The sequence below is a fragment of the Oncorhynchus clarkii genome, unplaced genomic scaffold (assembly GCF_045791955.1).
Source record: "Oncorhynchus clarkii lewisi isolate Uvic-CL-2024 unplaced genomic scaffold, UVic_Ocla_1.0 unplaced_contig_13910_pilon_pilon, whole genome shotgun sequence".
NCBI lineage: Eukaryota > Metazoa > Chordata > Actinopteri > Salmoniformes > Salmonidae > Oncorhynchus > Oncorhynchus clarkii.
The window spans coordinates 1-19779 of NW_027258252.1; the positions used below are offsets into that span (position 1 = coordinate 1).

Below are 19779 nucleotides of genomic sequence, written 5' to 3' on the forward strand. Positions count from 1 at the left end.
ACTCTGAGGGCCCAAAATATTTGATACAATGTTGCAAGTTTGCTAGCACAGGCCAGACCAAATTAATAGTTGATCAAATGTTTAAAATGTCTTACAGACAGGCCATGTGCAGCCAATTTGATTGATAGGATAACTATTTTCAGCAGGATATTTTCTACCTGCACGCTGCAATGTTTTTATTTGTTGGCTTTATGAAAGCTAGTTTTACATATTGACAATAGAAGTTACTTTTAGATTTGTATCATTTTGATAGAATTTTGATGAACCACATGACATTGATTTGAGATATGAAAACTTTATGAATGAAATGAAACCGTTCCATGAAAATGTGCATATGAAAATCACAACTGGCAAATCAGTAGAAATGGTACTATACCTTCGCACTCCAAATGGAAAAGGTTGCCGACCGGCAACGTCAGGAGCATAACAGAAGGCCAGCGGGAGAAGGAGAGTCGGGAACAGATTTTTTTTTACTTCTGGTTAGGCAATATTGATCTCTGGCTGCCTCTTGATTCATTTTATTTCAACACATATATATGGAAAAATACAAGTTTTAAAATGTAAACATTTTGGTAGAAAGAAAACAAGACTCTCGGTCGACCAGGAATAAATAAAAAAATGTTGGGACAGTCCCAATAGCTTTATTCCCTGTATTGTACAGCCTACTGTTATGAAGTCATATGTATATCACACCAACTGACTGGTTCTTCTGATGTTGTTCACACAGGAGACCATGTTGAGATATTCTCTACATCCGGAGAGCAACAGCAGGAAGATCACAGAGTTAAGAGGTCTCACCACTGCCCACATTGTGAGGAGATTTTCCCAATTCTATCAAAACTAGAAATACACCTAAAAATACACACAGGAGATAATCTGTATTCCTGCACTGACTGTACGAAGAGTTTCACAACATCACAGGCTCTGACAGTTCATCTGCGAGTCCACACTGGAGAAAAACCTTACTCCTGCTCTGACTGCGGGGAGAGTTTCTCTCAACAGAGCAGCTTAAAAACACACCAACGTATACACACAGGAGAGAAGCCTTACTCATGCTCTGACTGTGGGAAGAGTTTCTCCGTATCCAGCAACTTAAAAACACACCTAAAAATACACGCTGGGGAGAAGCCTTACTTTTGCTCTGACTGTGGGGCGAGTTTTTCTCAACAGAGCCACTTACAAACCCACCAACATATACATACAGGAAAGAAGCATTACTTATGCTCTGACTGCGGAAAATGCTTCATAACATCAGCTGAGTTAAGAGTTCATCAGAGAACACACACAGGAGAGAAGCCTTACTGCTGCTCTGACTGTGGGAAGAGTTTCTCTCAACAGAGCAACTTAAAATGTCACCAGCGAATACACACAGGAGAGAAGCCTTACTCCTGCTCTGATTGTGGGAAGAGTTTCACCCATTTGGATATATTAAAATGTCACCAGCGAATACACACAGGAGAGAAGCCTTACTCCTGCTCTGTCTGTGGGAAGAGTTTCTCCCAACAGGGCAACTTAAAAACACACCAACGTATACATAAAGGAGAGAAGCCTTACTCCTGTTCTGACTGTGAAAAATGCTTCACAACATCAACTGAGCTAAAAGTTCATCGGAGAACACACACAGGAGAGAAGCCTTACTGCTGTTCTGACTGTGGGAAGAGTTTCTCCCGATTGGCTACCTTAAAAACACATCAATGTATACATAAAGGAGAGAAGCCTCATCACTTCTCTCAGACCAACTAAGATTAAAGTCACTCCATCGATTAATCCTCATCTCATAAAAGAAGTGGTAACAGTGAATTGGATCAAGAAGAAAGCATAGAATACTATTGTAATCCTATTGTTTCTCAATGTGAGAGAACTGCAGAGGAAAGGGAGTGTTATAGAATTATGACATTGGAAATCATCTTTCTCCAACTTTTTTTTACTACAGAACGTGCCATTTTCACAGATGTTGATGTTGGGGTGGTGCTGGGGATGGGGATGATAAATATGAAGTTGGAACATTTTAAAATGTCCCTTTTAAGGCAAAAACAATAGGATAGTGGTTGGTCGGGTGGATGGATGGATCAGCAAAAACATGAAAGTCTAGCAACCCAACGGTTGCGTGTTCAAATCTCATCACGGACAATTGTAGCTAATAAGCAACTTTGCAACTACACTACATGACGAAAAGTATACCGTTCAAAAGGTTGGGGTCACTTAGAAATGTCCTTGTTTTTGAAAGATAAGCAATTTTTTGGTCCGTTTTATATAACATCAAATTGATCAGTGTAGACATTGTTAATGTTGTAAATTACTGTTGTCGTTGGAAACGGCAGATTTTTTTATGGATAATCTACATAGGCGTACAGAGGCCCATCATCAGCAGCCATCACTCCTGTGTTCCAATGGCACGTTGTGTTAGCGATTTCAAGTTGATCATTTTAAAAGGTTAAATGATCAATAGAAAACCCTTTTGCAATTATGTTAGCACAGCTGAAAACAGTTGTGCTGGTTAAGTTGGACTAGATGAGTATCTGGAGCATCAGCATTTGTGAGTTTGATTAAAGGTTCAAAATGGCCAGAAACAAATAACTTTCTTCTGAAACTCGTCAATCTATTCTTGTTCTGAGAAATGAAGGCTATTCCGTGCGAAAAATTGCCAAGAAACTGAAAATCTCATACAACGCTGTGTACTACCTTCACAGAACAGCACAAACTGGACCTAACCAGAATAGAAAGAGGCGTGGGAGGCCCCGGTGCACAACTGAGCAAGACGACAAGTACATTAGAGTGTCTAGTTTGAGAAACGGATGCCTCACAAGTCCTCAACTGGAAGCTTCATTAAATAATACCCGCAAAACACCAGTCTCAACGTCAACAGTGAAGAGGCAACTCCGGGATGCTGGCCTTCTAGGCAGAGTTGCAAAGAAAAAGACATATCTCAGACTGGCCAATAAAAATAAAAGATTAAGATGGGCAAAAGAACACAGACACTTGACAGAGGAACTCTGCCTAGATGGCCAGCATCCCGGAGTCGCCTCTTCACTGTTGACGTTGAGACTGCACTGTATTTCTGATCAATTCAATGTTATTTAATGGACAAAAAACAACAACTTTTGAACGGTAGTGTATGTGGGCACCTGCTCGTCGAACATCTCATTCCAAAATCATGGGCCTTAATATGGACTTGGTCCCCCTTTTGCTGCAATAACAGCCTCCACTCTTCTGGGAAGGCTTTCCACTAGATTTTTGAACATTGCTCTGGGGACTTTTTTCATTCAACCACGAGCATTAGTGAGGTCAGGCACTGATGTTGGGCGATTAGGTCTGGCTCCCAGTCAACGTTTCAATTCATCCCAAAGGTGTTCGATGGGGTTAAGGTCAGGGCTCTGTGCAGGCCAGTCAAGTTCTTCCACACTGATCTCGACAAACCATTTGTGTATGGACGTCTATTTGTGCTCTGGGGCATTGTCACGCTGAAACAGGAAAGGGCCTTCCCCAAACTGTTGCCACAAAGTTGGCAGCACAGAACCATCTATAATGTCATTGTATGCTGTAGCGGTAAGATTTCCCTTCACTGGAACAAAGGGAACTAGTCCGAACCATGAAAAACAGCCCCAGACCATTAGTTGTCCTCCACCAAACTTTACAGTTGGCACTATGCATTGGGGCAGGTAGCGTTCTCCCTGCATCCACCAAACCCAGATTAGTCCGTCGGACTGCTAGATGATGAAGTGTGATTCATCACTCCAGAGAACATGTTTCCACTGCGTCAGTCCAATGGCGTTTAGTTTTACCCCACTCCAGCCAACGCTTGGCATTGCGCATGTTGATCTTAGGCATGTGTGCTGCTGCTCGGCCATGGAAAACCATTTTATGAAGCTCCCAATGAACAGTTCTTGTTGACGTTGCTTCCAGAAGCAGTTTGGAACTTGATTGTGAGTGATGCAACCGAGGACAGACCATTTTTACATGCTTCAGCACTCGGCGGTCCTCAAGCAGGGCAGACATTTGATGAACTGGCGGTGCCACATTGAAAGTCACTAAGCTCTTCAGTAAGGCTATTCTACTGCCAATGTTTGTTTATGGAGAATGCATGGCTGTGTGCTCGATTTTATACTCCTGTCAGCAATGGGTGTGGCTGAAATAGCCAAATCCACAATTTGAAGGGGTGTCCTCATACTTTTGTGTATATAGTGTGCTTACCATGTTAATGTTAGCAACAACAAATTGGAATTCGTAAAATATCATACGTATAGAAAATTGTAACATATTGTACGAAATGTAATTCGTAACATACTATACATCCTACAAATCGTATTACAGTTATAGGCCAATGTAATGTAACATAACATACTAAATTGTGTGGTATGTTTTTTTTATTTTTATTATATATATATTTTTTTTACATATAGTACGTTTTGCTCTGACACCAAGTTGTCCCTCTGCAGTTCTCTGTGGGAATGAGTTGGTAGATACAGTTGAAGTCGGAAGTTTACATACACTTAGGTTGGAGTCATTAAAACTCATTTTCAACCACTCCACAAATTTCTTGTTAACAAACTATAGTTTTGGCAAGTCGGTTAGGACATCTTCTTTGTGCATGACACAAGTCGTTTTTCCAACAATTGTTTACAGACAGATTATTTCACTTATAATTCACTGCATCAAAATTCCAGTGGGTCAGAAGTTTACATACACTAAGTTGACTGTGCCTTTAAACAGCTTGGAAAATTCCAGAAAATGATGTCATGGCTTTAGAAGCTTCTGATAGGCTAATTGACATCCTTTGAGTCAATTGTAGGGGTACCTGTGGATGTATTTCAAGGTCTACCTTCAAACTCAGTGCCTCTTTGCTTGACATCATGGGAAAATCAATAGATATCAGCCAAGACCTCAGAAAATAAATTGTAGTCCTCCACAAGTCTGGTTTATCCTTGGGAGCAATTTCCAAACGCCTGAAGGTACCACGTTCATCTGTACAAACAACAGTATGCAAGTACAAACACCATGGGACCACACAGCCGTCAAACCGCTCAGGAAGGAGGCGCGTTCTGTCTCCTAGAGATGAATGTACTTTGGTGCGAAAAGTGCAAATCAATCCCAGAACAACAGCAAAGGACCTTGTGAAGATGCTGGAGGAGATAAGTATAAAAGTATCTATATCCAGAGTAAAAAACTCCTATATCGACATAATCTGAAAGGCCGCTCAGCAAGAAAAAAGCCACTGCTCCAAAACAACCATAAAAAAGCCAGACTACGGTTTGCAAATGCACTTGGGGACAAAGATTGTACTTTTTGGAGAAACGTCCACTGGTCTGATGAAACAAAAGTAGAACTGTTTGTCCATAATGACCATTGTTATGTTTGGAGGAAAAAGAGGGAGGCTTACAAGCCGAAGAACACCATCCCAACCGTTTGCTGCAGGAGGGACTGGTGCACTTCACAAAATAGATGGCATCATGAGGATGGAAAATTATGTTGATATATTGAAACAACATCTCAAGACATCAGTCAGGAAGTTAAATGGGTCTTCCAATGGACAATGACCCCAACCATACTTCCAAAATTGTGGCAAAATGGTTTAAGGACAACAAAATCAAGGTATTGGAGTGGACATCACAAATCCCTGACCTCAATCCTATAGAAAATGTGTGGGCAGAACTGAAAAAGCGTGTGCGAGCAAGGAGGCCTACAAACCTGACTCCGTTACACTAGCTCTGTCAGGAGGAATGGGCCAAAATTCACCCAACTTATTGTGGGAAGCTTGTGGAAGACTCCCCGAAACATTTGACCCAAGTTAAACAATTTAAAGTCAATGCTACCAAATACTAATTGAGTGTATGTAAACTTCTGACCCACTGGGAATGCGATGAAAGAAATAAAAGCTGAAATAAATAATTCTCTCAACTATTATTCTGACATTTCACATTCTTAAAACAAAGTGGTGATCCTAACTGACCTAAGACAGGGAATTTTGACTTGGATTAAATGTCAGTAATTGTGAAAAACTGAGTTTAAATGTATTTGGCTAAGGTGTATGTAAACTTCTGACTTCAACTGTACATGTATCAGATAGAGATGGTGTAATGATCTGTTTTCACCATTACTTTGGGTGGATTCTTTTTTACTACATAATGACTTTTGTTTAATGATACACAGGCTATGAAATGACTACATGTGTTTATTAAATTGTCTTTTAAAACTAGATTCATTATTTTAGTCATTGATTCATGTATTTGGATAACTGTAATGAAATTAATTGATATACTAATGAAAAATAAACATGCTACATGAATTTGTGCCATCAACCTTTGTTTTCTGGGTTATCTATACATAAAATACAATGTTTTTGTTTAATTCATGGAATTCAAAATAATTTACATGTCTATTATCTACTCAAAACATGTCACTACACCTTTACACATCACCATGGGGACAAGCCAATTTAGCCACCAGTAATTGCTACAATGCACACAAATAGATGTTTTGCAGTATAAAGGACATACATATGTTTCTTATTAAATAACAGTTAAATAAAATGGGGAAAAGTATTGTCGTTTTGAAGTGTTTTATATGGTGCCAAAGTCCAGGGACAGCAGTACCACCACAATCCAATAATGACCCAGTTACTATCGGGGAATGGAACCAGAGAGGAAGCTTGCTTGTAGGAAGAGTAGGGGTGTTAACCCCGGAGTCCTGGCTAAATTCTCATTCTGACCATCATGGCCCTCTAATCATCCCCAGCTCCCAGGCTCATTCATCCCCCCCTCCTCTCCCCTGTAACTATTCCCCAGGTTGTTGCTGTAAATGAGAACGTGTTCTGTCAACTTCCCTGGTCAAATAAAAAATGTAATTACTTAAACATTAATGTGCACTGTTCAAAATATATCTACAGTCAACGCTGTGTCTAGCACGAGCCCCCAAAATAAAGTGTCCGATCTGAGTTAACTTGGTTGAGTTTACAAAAACAAATATAATACAAGTGTCATTCCAGATGAGGAATAAGAAACGTTCAAAGCACATGTAGTGTTTGTATTTAGGCAATGTAATGTCTAGTTCTTACACAGGATTTAGCTAGTTAAAATGAAGTGTATCTTTAGGAGTAATTCATGTGTACCTGTACATTACCCACCCTGACAACCTGGCCCTCAATTTAAAGCCCATGGAAGTGACATCCAAGTGGGAGAACAAATACACTAGTACAACACAGAGTATATTTAATATCTGCACAAGTACAATGTAATTACTAGGTGCTACACAGGATTTGGCCGGTGATAATGAAGTCTATCTTGAAGTGTACTTACTTGTAATTACAGTGAACCAATAGCCAGTGGTGGAAAAAGTACCCAGCTGTCATACTTGAGTAAAAGTAAAGATACCTTAATAGAAAGTCACCCAGTAAAATGCTCCTTGAGTAAAAGTCTAAAAGTATTTGGTTTTAAATATACTTAAGTTGCAAAAGTCAATGCATTCATAATTTTAGATTCCTTATATTAAGCAAACCAGATGGCACAATTTAAAAAATATATTATGGATGGTCAATGGGCACACTCCAACATTCAGACATAATTTACAAACAAAGCATTTATGTTTAGTAAGTCCACCAGCTCAGAGGAGGTAGGGATGACCAGGGTTGTTATCTTGGTAACTATGTGAATTGGACCATTTTCCTGTCCTGCTAAGCATTCCAACTGTAATGAGTACTTTTGGGTGTCATGGAAAATGTATTGAGTAAAAAGTACATGATTGTCTTTAGAACAGGAGTCGAGAAGGTCCGTGTGCAAAATCTGGACATGATAGATTGCCGCGAAAGAAAAAGAGTGTTATAGACAAGATAAAAACGTCAAGACAGAAGAGAGAAAGGTACGTTTTCCATGCAATTTGTTTCGTTTCCTTTTGGGAATACATGAATAGTGCTGGACAATTTAGCATAGGACGTTAGATAACTAGCTAGCTAGCATTTGGCAGCTACCTAGCCAACGGAAGGCTAGCTAGCCAATGGAAGAGGCATAACTGTAGCAAACGTTAGCTGGCGTTAATGTTAGGTCTACCAACTAGGCTAGCTAGCTAACGGAAGAGCCATAACTGTAGCAAGCTAACGTGTTAGGCCTACCAACTAGGCTAGCTAGCCAGCTAACAGGTTACCATAGCACATTGTACCGAATATATTTACCATGTAGTATGTTGAGTTTTGGATTAGCTAGCACGATAGATAGTTTTTTGACCTTGACTAGCCACTGTAGCTAAATTACCTAAAATAAACTGGCAAATAACTATGTTATGGTCGCTACTCGCTAGCTAGCCTTTGTTAGCCGGGCTCACCTTTGCTAGCCACAATAACGATTATCCACAACAGTATAATTTACGGTTCGCCTTCCTAATAAACGTCCCCATTGTAAACAACAAGGTGTGGTCTATGTTGTTTTAGTTATACAAATCTTTCGTGTTAGCATGCACTTTTATAGCTAGCTGGATAACACAATAACTAGTTAGCTAGGCCTAGGTAGCTATAGGCCTAAACTATGGAAAGCATGATGATGATAACTACTATAGGGTAACATAGTGTCCAAATTGTCATACATTCTTCTCTACCACAGATTTCCACAAGGTCTCAGTCTCCAGGATGGGAAATACTTACTAGAAAGAAACATACGACAACAGAGACAGAGTTGTTGATTTCCATTTTAATTTGTAATGTTAAAAAGGGGAGAAAAATACAATCCTGTTTTTCTAAATTAGCTACAGTGCATTTGGAAAGTATTCAGAACCCTTGATTTTTTTCCACATTTTGTTACGTTACAGCCTTATTCTAAAATTGATTACATAAAAGTTTTCATTCTTCAATCTACACACAATATCCCATAATGCCAAAGCGAAAACAGGTTGTTAAATTAAAATAAAACATTCTACAAAAATAACTTATTTGCATAAGTATTCAGACTCTTTGCTATAAGACTCGAAATTGAGCTCAGGTGCGTCCTGTTTCCATTGATCATCCTTGAGATGTTTCTACAACTTGATTGGAGTCCACCTGTGGTAAATTCAATTTATTGGACATGACTTGGAAAGACACACACCTGTCTGCAAAAGGTACAGGGATTGGACTGCTGAGGACTGGGATAAAGTCATTTTCTCTGAATCCCCCTTCCGATTGTTTGGGGCATCCGGAAAAAAGCTTGTCCGGAGAAGACAAGGTGAGCGCTACCATCAGTCCTGTGTCATGCCAACAGTAAAGCATCCTGAGACCATTCATGTGTGGGGTTGCTTCTCAGCCAAGGGATTGGGCTCACTCACAATTTTGCCTAAGAACACAGCCATGAATAAAGAATGGTACAAACACATTCTCCGAGAGCAACTTCTCCCAACCATCCAGGAACAGTTTGGTGACAAACAATGCCTTTTCCAGAATGATGGAGCACCTTGGCATAAGTGATAACTAAGTGGCTCCGGGAACAGAACATATATATTTTGGGTCCATGGCCAGGAAACTCCCCAGACCTTAATCCCATTGAGAACTTGTGGTCAATCCTCAAGAGGAGGGTGGACAAACAAAAACCCACAAATTCTGACAAACTTCCAGCATTAATTATGCAATAATGGCTGTCATCAGTCAGGATGTGGCCCAGAAGTTAATTGACAGCATGCCAGGGCGGATTGCAGAGGTCTTGAAAAAGAAGGGTCAACAAATATTGACTCTTTGCATCAACTTCATGTAATTGTCAATAAAAGCCTTTGACACTTATGAAATGCTTGTAATTATACTTCAGTATCCATAGTAACATCTGACAAAAATATCTAAAGACACTGAAGCAGCAAACTTTGTGGAAATTAATATTTGTGTCATTCTCAAAACGTTTGGCCATGACTGTAGATTGATTGGGGGGGGGGGGGGGGCTCATTCCTTCACTTAATTCTCAAGAAATCGTAGCTCACTATTGTAATCCTATTGTTTCTCACTGTGAGAAAAGGGAGCGTTATAGAATGTTATCCTCTTTACTTTACTGATCAGTGTGCACCTTGTCCGTTTTGGTGTGTTTTGTTAGCTTCTACTGTAAAGATATTGAGATGACCTTGGATTTGTCTTTAGGATTGAATATCCTCTGTGAGGCTGGTTGACTGGGTGGTACTGCTTCCCTCTAGTTTTCTGTGGTAATGAGCTGGTAGACAACATGTATCAGATAGAGATGGTGTGATGATCAGTTTTCACCAGTCATTTGTTTCTTAAATTGTATTTTAAAACTAGAGTTATTTTAGTCATTAATGATGAATATGTTTGGATAACTTACATGAATTTGTACTGGTCAAACTCTTCCCTTTTGTATAATGAATTACCAAAAAACAATGTTTCAAGTGACATTTGCTGTTTTTCTGAAGCTGAACAAGACAGGAAGTTGAAAGGAGCACCACAAAGCTAAATCTGACCTATTCTCTAACATGTTTTGTCAGCATAAGCAGCTGTGAGACCTGCTAGAGTACTGGAACTGTATTGATCTACTGAGTCATTGTAGTTATGGGGGGTTATCTTTACAGTAAATGTAATGCTTTTGTTTAATTCATGACATTCCAACAAATACATATCTGTATTTATCTACTCAGTACATGTCATGACACCTCTACACACTGGGACAAGACAATTTACTTGTCACCAATATTCTCTAAATCAAATCAGTGATGACTGTTCAACAGTCTTATGGCCTGGAGATAGAAGCAGTTTCATTCTCTTGGTACCAGCTTTGATGCACCTGTACCGTCTCTGCTTGCTACATGGTAGCAGGGTGAACAGGCCGTGGCTCGGGTGGATGAGATTCTTGATCTTCCACATAAAATGTTATTGATCACATACACATGGTTAACAGATGTTATCCCGAGTGTAACAAAATGTTTGTGCTTCTAGTTCCGACTGTGCAGCAATATCTAGCAAGTAATATCTAGCAATTCCACAACAAATACCTAATACACACAAATCTAAATAAAGGAATGGAATAAGAATATATATTAATATATGGATAAGCAATGTCAGTGGCATAGACTAAGATGCAATAGATATTCTGTGTCTGTGGCTGTGTCTGTGTGTGTGTCTGTCTGTGTTTGTGTGAGCCACAGCTGTATTATAGAATACAGTATATACGTATGAGATGAGTAATGCAAGATATGTAAACATTATTCAACTGGCATTATCTCTGTGGCCTTCCACAGAGACCATGTACAATGCATATGTAATGTTTAAAAAAAAACTTAGACATTAAAACAGACACACCTTTAGTTTTCTTGAACCAAGGTTTATTTGTCTTGCTAATCAAGTTCCCTTTATATTTGACATGCTTTATCAGTAGTTAGTCCATCAGTCCAATACATGTCGCTGTTGCACTACGGTAGTTTAGGAATTTAGGAAATCTGCTATAGGTTATGTGCACTGTAATTTAAAGTGTGCACTTTGTCTAATGTGAAATGAATAAATGGTTTGTTTTCAATGTTTAGCTACCTGATCTAATATCATTTTTAGAGAATAAAGAAAGTACCAGAACTCTCAGACAATAACTTTTGGGGGGGCCATTTTCTCTTCATTACTACAGGCCAACTCCAATTATGTCTGAGGCCGGTAACATCAAAAGTGAGGACAAACCCAATCTACAGTCACTGGGCCCTGATTGTGACAGTGGAGCCCAGTTTACACTCCAGGATCCAGAAATGGCATCAGTGAAGCTGGAAGACTGCAGTCAAACACTGGAGCTGAATGTCAACATTAAAGATGAAGAAGAGGAGGAGAAGATTGGGAAATCTGTTTATGATGGTAAGAGCAGGTTCTGTCTATAAGTTATCTTCATAAGTTAGACCTCCATAAGTTATTGATAAGCTTAATTCTGTAAATCTGACATCAGAGTTCTATGAAATGAGCCTGTAGTTTCTAACCCTTGTGATAGTGAGTGGAGGATTATATGAAATGAGTCTGTAGTTACTAACCCTTGTGATAGTGATTGGAGGATGATATGAAATGAGTCTGTAGTTACTAACCCTTGTGATAGTGATTGGGGGATGATATGAAATGAGTCTGTGTAGTTACTAACCCTTGTGATAGTGAGTGGAGGATGATATGAAAGGAGTCTGTGTAGTTACTAACCCTTGTGATAGTGAGTGGAGGATGATATGAAATGAGTCTGTGTAGTTACTAACCCTTGTGATAGTGAGTGGAGGATGATATGACTCATAATATTCACCCCTTTTGCCCTCAACTGCTGAACAGCTTTTAGGACTGAGACCCCATTTAGTCAACTGGTCGATTGTTTGGTCGATAGATAGATAGAGAGATAGATAGATAGATAGGCAGGCTGGCTGGCTGTTGGTCTACTAAGCTTTTTTAAATCGAGCAGCGGCAAATATATCAATTTTTTATATACAGTACCAGTCAAAAATTTGGGCACACAAATCAAAATATATTTGAGATTCTTCAAAGTAGCCACCCTTTGCCTTGATGAAAGCTTTGCACACTCTTGGCATTCTCTCTACCAGCTTCACCTGGAATGCGTTTCCAACAGTTTTGAAGGAGTTCCCACAAATGCTGAGCACTTCTTGGATGCTTTTCCTTCACTCTGCGCTCCAACTCATCCCAGACCATTGGGTTGGGTAGAAGTCGGGTGATTGTGGAGGCCAGGTCATCTGATGCAGCACTCCATCACTCCTGGAGGTGTATTTTCGATCATTTGCGCCGTTTGAAAAATAAATGATAATCCCACTTAGCGCAATCCAGATTGGATTGGTTTATCGCTGCAGAGTGCTGTGGTAGCCATGCGGGTTAAGTGTGACTTGAATTCAAAATAAATCAATGACAGTGTCACCAGCAAAGCACCATCACAGCCTTTCCTCCATGCTTCTTGGTGGGAACTACACATGCGGAGATCATCCGTTCATCTAGTCTGCGTCTCACAAAGACAGCGGTTAGAACCAAAAATCTCATATTTGGACTCATCAGACCAAAGGACAGATTTTCACCAGTCTAATTTCCATTGCTTGTGTTTTTTGGCCCAAGCAAGTCTCTTTTTCTCATTGGTGTCCTTTAGTAGTGGTTTCTTTGCAGCAATTCAACCATGAAGGCCTGATTCATGCAGTCTCCTCAGAAATGTTGATGTTGAGGTGTGTCTGTTGAACTCTGTGAAGCATTTATTTGGTCTGCCATCTGAGGTGAAGCTGGAAGACAGGTACACCTGTTAATTGAAATGCATTCCAGGTGACTACCTTATGAAGCTGGTTGAGAGTATGCCAAGACTGTAAAGCTGTCATCAGGGCAAAGGGTGGCTACTTTGAAGAATCTCAAATATAAAATGTATTATGACTTCACTTTTTTTGGTTACTACATGATTCCATATTTGTTATTTCATAGTTTTGATGTTTTATTATACAATGTAGAAAATAGTAAAAATAAAGAAAAACCCTTGAATAAGTAGGTGTGTCCAAACATTTGACTGGTACTGTGTATATAAAACTTGTATGACACACGAGACATTTGTCTGAGTGAATCTGATAATATTTCTGTTTGTCTTAACTCACCGTCACTGTGGAGTTTCTCGTATAAAAAATGTTAATCTCAAACAGCAAGTAAACAAAGTATGTTTCTACAAGAAATCCAGTTCTCTCCCTTTTGATAACAACTCAACATGAAAGGGGAAAAAATGTCATGCTTTGATTCGGTGGAAACATCTTACTTCTTATCCCTTGTGCAAATAGCCTACAGCTGTGTCTGTCTGTCTGGAGCTTGCTGGCAACTCTAAGGGCCCAAAATATTTTATACAATGTTGCATGTTTTCTAGCACAGGCCAGACCAAATTAATAGTTGATCAAATGTTTAAAATGTCTTACAGACAGACCATGTGCAGCCAATTTGATTGATAGGATAACTATTTTCAGCAGGATATTTTCTACCTGCACGCTGCAATGTTTTTATTTGTTGGCTTTATGAAAGCTAGTTTTACATATTGACAATAGAAGTTACTTTTAGATTTGTATCATTTTGATAGAATTTTGATTAACCACATGACATTGATTTGAGATATGAAAACGTTATTATGAATGAAATGAAACCGTTCCATGAAAATGTACACATGAAAATCACAACTGGCACGCAAATCAGTAGAAATGGTACTATACCTTCGCACTCCAAATGGAAAAGGTTGCCGACCGGCAACGTCAGGAGCATAACAGAAGGCCAGCGGGAGAAGGAGAGTCGGGAACAGATTTTTTTTACTTCTGGTTAGGCAATATTGATTTCTAGCTCCCTCTTGAGTATTTTATGTGTCTTCATTTTTAAATCGGACAAGCTCAGTAGCCTCCATATAGTTATATATATATATATATATATGGAAAAATAAACGTTTTAAAAAATTGACTAGGGAACGATTGGTCGAAATAAAAAAAGACTCGGTCGACCAGGATTTTTTTTTTGTCGGGACAGCCTTAATAGCTTTATTCCCTGTATTGTACAGCCTACTGATATGAAGTCTCATGTATATCACCCCAACTGACTGGTTCTTCTGATGTTGTTCACACAGGAGACCATGTTGAGACATTCTCTACATCCAGAGAGCAACAGCAGGAAGATTACAGAGCTAAGAGGTCTCACCCCTGCCCGCATTGTGAGGAGATTTTCCCAATTCTATCAAAGCTAAAAATACACCTACAAATACACACAGGGGAGAATCTGTATTCCTGCACTGACTGTGAGAAGAGTTTCACAACATCACAGGCTCTGACAGTTCATCGACGAGTGCACACTGGAGAAAAACCTTACTCCTGCTCTGACTGTGGGGAGAGTTTCTCGCATCAGAGCAACTTAAAAACACACCAACGTATACATACAGGAGAGAAGCCTTACTCCTGCTCTGACTGTGGGGAGAGTTTCTCTCAACAGAGCAGCTTAAAAACACACCAACGTATGCACACAGGAGAGAAGCCTTACTCCTGCTCTGACTGTGGGAACAGTTTCACCTCATCAAGCAGCTTAAAAAAACACCAACGTGTACACACAGGAGAGAAGCCTTACTCCTGCTCTGACTGTGGGGCGATTTTCTCTCAGCAGAGCAGCTTAAAGTCACACCAACTTATACATACAGGAGAGAAGCATTACTTCTGCTCTGACTGTGGAAAATGTTTCACAAGATCAGTTGAGCTAAGAGTTCATCGGAGAACACACACAGGAGAGAAGCCTTACTGCTGCTCTGACTGTGGGAAGAGTTTCTCTCAACAGGGCCACTTAATATGTCACCAGCGAATACACACAGGAGAGAAGCCTTATTACTGCTCTGAATGTGGGATGAACTTTTTTCAACAGAGCGGCTTAAAGTCACACCAACGTATACACACAGGAGAGAAGCCTTACGCGTGCTCTGACTGTGGGAAGAGTTTTTCAAATCAGAGCAACTTAAAAACACACCAACGTATACATAAAGGAGAGAAGCCCTACTCCTGCTCTGACTGTGGGAAGTGCTTCACAACATCAACTGAGCTAAAAGTTCATCAAAGAAGACACACAGGAGAGAAGCCTTACTACTGCTCTGACTGTGGGAAGAGTTTCACCCGATTGGCTACCTTAAAAACACATCAATGTATACGTAAAGGAGAGAATTCACATCACTTCTCTCAGACCAGCTAAGATTAAAGTCACTCCATCAATTAATCCTCATCTCATAAAAGAAGTGGTAACAGTGAATTTGATAACATTAAGAAAGAGTAACACTACTGTAATCATATTGTTTCTCACTGCGAGGGAACTGTGAAGAGGAAAGAGTGCGTTATAGAATCATGTCATTGGAAAGTCCATCCTTTTTTTAATGAGCCATTTGCACATGTGTTGATGTTGTGGTGGTGCTGGAGATGATGAATATGAAGAAAAGTCCCTTTAAGACAAAACAAAAGGAGGGTGGTTGGTCGGGTGGATAGATGGGTCTGCATATAACATGAACGTCTTGCAACCCAAAGGCATATAACATGAACGTATTGCAACCCAAAGGCATATAACATGAACGTATTGCAACCCAAAGGCATATAACATGAACGTATTGCAACCCAAAGGTTTCATGTTCGAATCTCATCATGGACAACTTTTGCATTTGAACTAATAAGCACCTTTTCCAACTACACTACATGGACAAAAGTATGTGGGCACCTGCTTGTGGAACATCTCATTCCAAAATCATGGCCCTTAATATGGACCTGGTCCCCCTTTTGCTGCTATAACAGCCCCCACTCTTCTGGGAAGGCTTTCCACTAGAAGTTGTAACATTGCTTCGGGAACGTGCTTCCATTCAGACACAAGAGCATTAGTGAGGTTGGGCACTGATGTTGGGCGATTAGGCCTGGCTCGCAGTCGATATTCCAATTCATCCCAAAGGTGTTCGATGGGGTTGAGATCAGGGCTCTGTGCAGGCCAGTCAAGTTCTTTCAAACCGTTTTTTGACACACCATTTCTGTATGGACGTCTATTTGTGCTCGGGGGCATTGTCACGCTGAAACAGGAAAGGGCCTTCCCCAAACTGGTGCCACAAAGTTGGCAGCACAGAATCATCTATAATGTCATGGCACGTTAAGATTTCCCTTCACTGGAACTATGGAGCCTAGCCCGAACCATGAAAAACAGCCCCACACCATTATTCCTCCACCAAACCTTACAGTTGGCACTATGCATTGGGGCAGGTAGCGTTTGCCTGGCATTCACCAAACACAGATTTTTCCGTGGGACTGCCAGATGATGAAGAGTGATTCATCACTCCAGACAACACGTTTACACTGCTTCAGAGTCCAAAAGCGGCGAGCTTTACACCCCTCCAGCCAATGCTTGGCATTGCGCATGGTGATCTTAGTCTTGTGTGCGGCTACTCGGCCATGGAAACCCATTTCATGAAGCTCCCGATGAACAGTTCTTCTGCTGCTGTTGCTTCCAGAAGCAGTTTGGAACTCGATAGGACAGGCGATTTTTACGTGCTAAGCGCTTCAGCTCTCGGTGGTCCCGTTCTTTGAGCTTGTGTGGCTTACCACTTCGTGGTTGAGCCATTCTTGCTCCTAGATGTTTTCATAATAACAGCACTTACAGTTTAACAGGGCAGCTCTAGCAAGGAAGAAACATGACGAACTGACTTGTTGGAAAAGTGGCATCCTATGACGGTGCCACATTGAAAGTCACTGAGCTCTTCAGTATCAGTAAGGCCATTCTACTTCCAATGTTTGTCTATGGAGATTGCATGGCCGTGTGCTCGATTTTATACTCCTGTCAGCAACGGGTGTGGCTGAAGTAGCCAAATCCACTATTTTGTGTGTATATATAGTGTACTTAGCATGTTAATTAATGTTTGCAACAACCAGTTGGAATTTGTAAAATATCATACGTATCGCAAATTCGTAACATTGTACGAATTGTAATTCATACATCTTAGAAATCGTATTACATTCATAGGCCAATGTAACATAACATACTGTATCATACTAAATTGAGTGGTATGGTTTTGCTCTGACACCAAGTTCTCCCTCTGCAGTTCTCTGTTGGGAATGAGCTAGTAGACACATGTATCAGATAGAGATGGTGTGATGATCAGCTTTCACCATTACTTTGGGTGGATTCTTTTTTACTACATAATGACTTTTGTTTAATGATACACAGGCTATGAAACGACTTCCCTGTTTATTAAATTGTCTTTTAAAACTAGATTCATTATTATAGTAATTGATAATTAATACATTTGGATAACTGTAATGAACTTAATTTATCTGCTAATGAAACATAAACATTCTACGTTAATTTGTGCTGGTGAACCTTTGTTTTTTGGGTTAGCTATACAGAAAATACCATGTTAATTTCTAATTGACATGTTTATCTACTCAAAACATGTCACTACACCTTTACACATCACCATGGGGACAAGCCAATTTGCTAGCCACTAGTAATTGCTACAATGCACACAAATAGATGTTTTGCAGTAGAAAATACTTACATATGTTTCTTATTAAATAACAGTTCAATAAAAATTATATTGTGCAATGAAACCAAGTGTATTCATCATTTTGTTGGATTAAAAGTACTTACAAATGTTTGATTGTGTGCACTCGCTGTGTGATCTTTTATAGAACTCACCAGCATGTGGTCCTAAAGACTGGAAAGGAGTTGAGCCATCCCTATGGGGAAAGAATATGGTTTGGGATGAATCCAGGAAATAAAGTCTGAGGTTAACACAGGCTTAGGAGATCTTATACGTTTTGTTCTACGAGATACTATCAGTCATTTAACAGGACCTGTATGAATTATGAAGCCTTTTATGTGCTTTATATGATACATAACTGCAGCAAAATGCAAAGAAAGTGATGTTAGCTGATGAAGATTAACTCATAGAACAAAACGTATGAGATCTCCTAAGCTTGTGTTTACCACAGACCTTCTTTTAGTGCCTACAAAAAGACCATTACTATTGCTCTCGATTGCTTTGCAGCATGGGGAGGGGGCATGATCACTGAGAGTGCGTTCTTCTTGCTTGGTGTTTGTTGGTGGTGTTCAGACCAACGTTAAATGTGCATCACTGCCACCTGGCCTGGAGTGGGATAGAGACATGTGGTTCTGTCCTGGTGACATCACAGCGTCAGAGAGAACTCCTGACTGTAGTCATACCGAAACACTCCAGGCACTCAGCCCATAAGAACCATTCATACTGTCAGATCTAATATGAAGAACTGAACACAACCATAAGAACCATTCATACTGTCAGATCTAATATGAAGAACTGAATACTAAAGAGAAGAAGAGGTTGACCAGTACATATTCATGTAACTTTATTTTTAATTAGCAGATCAATTAACTTAACTTATGCAGTTATCCAAACACATTCATTATCAATGACTAAAACAAATGTTTTTAAAGGATAACTTAATAAACACATGTAGTAGTTTCATAACCTGTGTATCATTAAACAGTTGTTTAATAGCAAAAATAATCCCCACAAACTAATGCTGAAAACTGATCATCTCTATCTGATACATGTCGTGTCTACTAGTTCATTCCCACAGAGAACTGTAGAGGGACAACCCGAATGAAAGCAAGTGCCCACAGAAATGTTCCAACATCTGGTGGAAAGCCTTCCCGGAAGAGCCTGTTATAGCGGCAAAAGGGGGACCAACTCCATATTAATACCCATGTTTTTGGAATGAGATGTTCGATGCGCAGGTGTCCACATACTTTTGGTCATGTAATGTAGAATAGAAATTGTAGGACGTATAAATTACAATTTATATGATATGTTATGAATTGGAATTTGTAAAATATGTTACAAATGTTCAATATGTTACGAATTACAATTTATTGTTGCTAATGCTAGCTAGGTGGCTATGCTTTGGGTTAAGTTTAGGGTTAGGGGAAAAACTTTTAGCTAACATGCTAAGGAGCGGCATGCTAAGCTAACATGCTAAGGAGCGGCATGCTAAGCTAACATGCTAAGGAGCGGCTTGCTAAGCAGTATCTAAAAAGGAGTAAGACGTTGCAAAGTTGCTTATTAGCTAAAATAAGCTAAAGTCATCTGTGATGAGATTCAAACATGCAACCTTTGGGTTGCTAGATGTTCGTGTTATACGCCCAGCCATCCAAAGAGCAGGAGTAAGGCTTCTCTCCTGTGTGTATACAGTTGGTGTGTTTTTAAGCTGCCCAGTTGAAACTCTCCCCACAGAAAGAGTCAGACCAGGCTGAGAGGGAAGCAGTACCACCACGTCAACTGTTAAACTATAAACTGTTTGTTTTTAAAATGAGAAGCCTCACAGAAGATATTTAAC

The 19779-nt window shown here is 39.8% G+C and overlaps 2 protein-coding genes across 3 annotated transcripts; both read left to right on the forward strand.

Moving 5' to 3' along the window:
* Positions 1 to 661: 661 nt before the first annotated feature.
* Positions 662 to 2976, forward strand: LOC139396377 (zinc finger protein 135-like; the record flags this gene model as incomplete). Its single annotated transcript, XM_071143411.1, has 1 exon — positions 662 to 2976. A coding segment is annotated over one exon (1082 nt), but the record flags the coding sequence as incomplete, so codon positions are not given.
* Positions 2977 to 7756: 4780 nt separating this feature from the next.
* LOC139396372 (zinc finger and SCAN domain-containing protein 2-like) lies at positions 7757 to 18012 on the forward strand. 2 transcript variants are annotated; one of them, XM_071143404.1, is made up of 3 exons: positions 7757 to 7851; positions 11562 to 11779; positions 14529 to 18012. In XM_071143404.1, the coding sequence occupies exons 2-3, from the start codon at positions 11575 to 11577 to the stop codon at positions 15626 to 15628; spliced, it is 1305 nt and encodes a 434-aa protein (XP_070999505.1). In that variant the 5' UTR covers positions 7757 to 7851; positions 11562 to 11574; the 3' UTR covers positions 15629 to 18012. The 2 variants fall into 2 exon arrangements, 1 of the variants encoding a protein (XP_070999505.1); XR_011630749.1 differs by lacking the exon at positions 7757 to 7851 and having other exon boundaries at positions 11575 to 11779; positions 14529 to 15954; positions 16048 to 16136.
* Positions 18013 to 19779: the final 1767 nt, after the last annotated feature.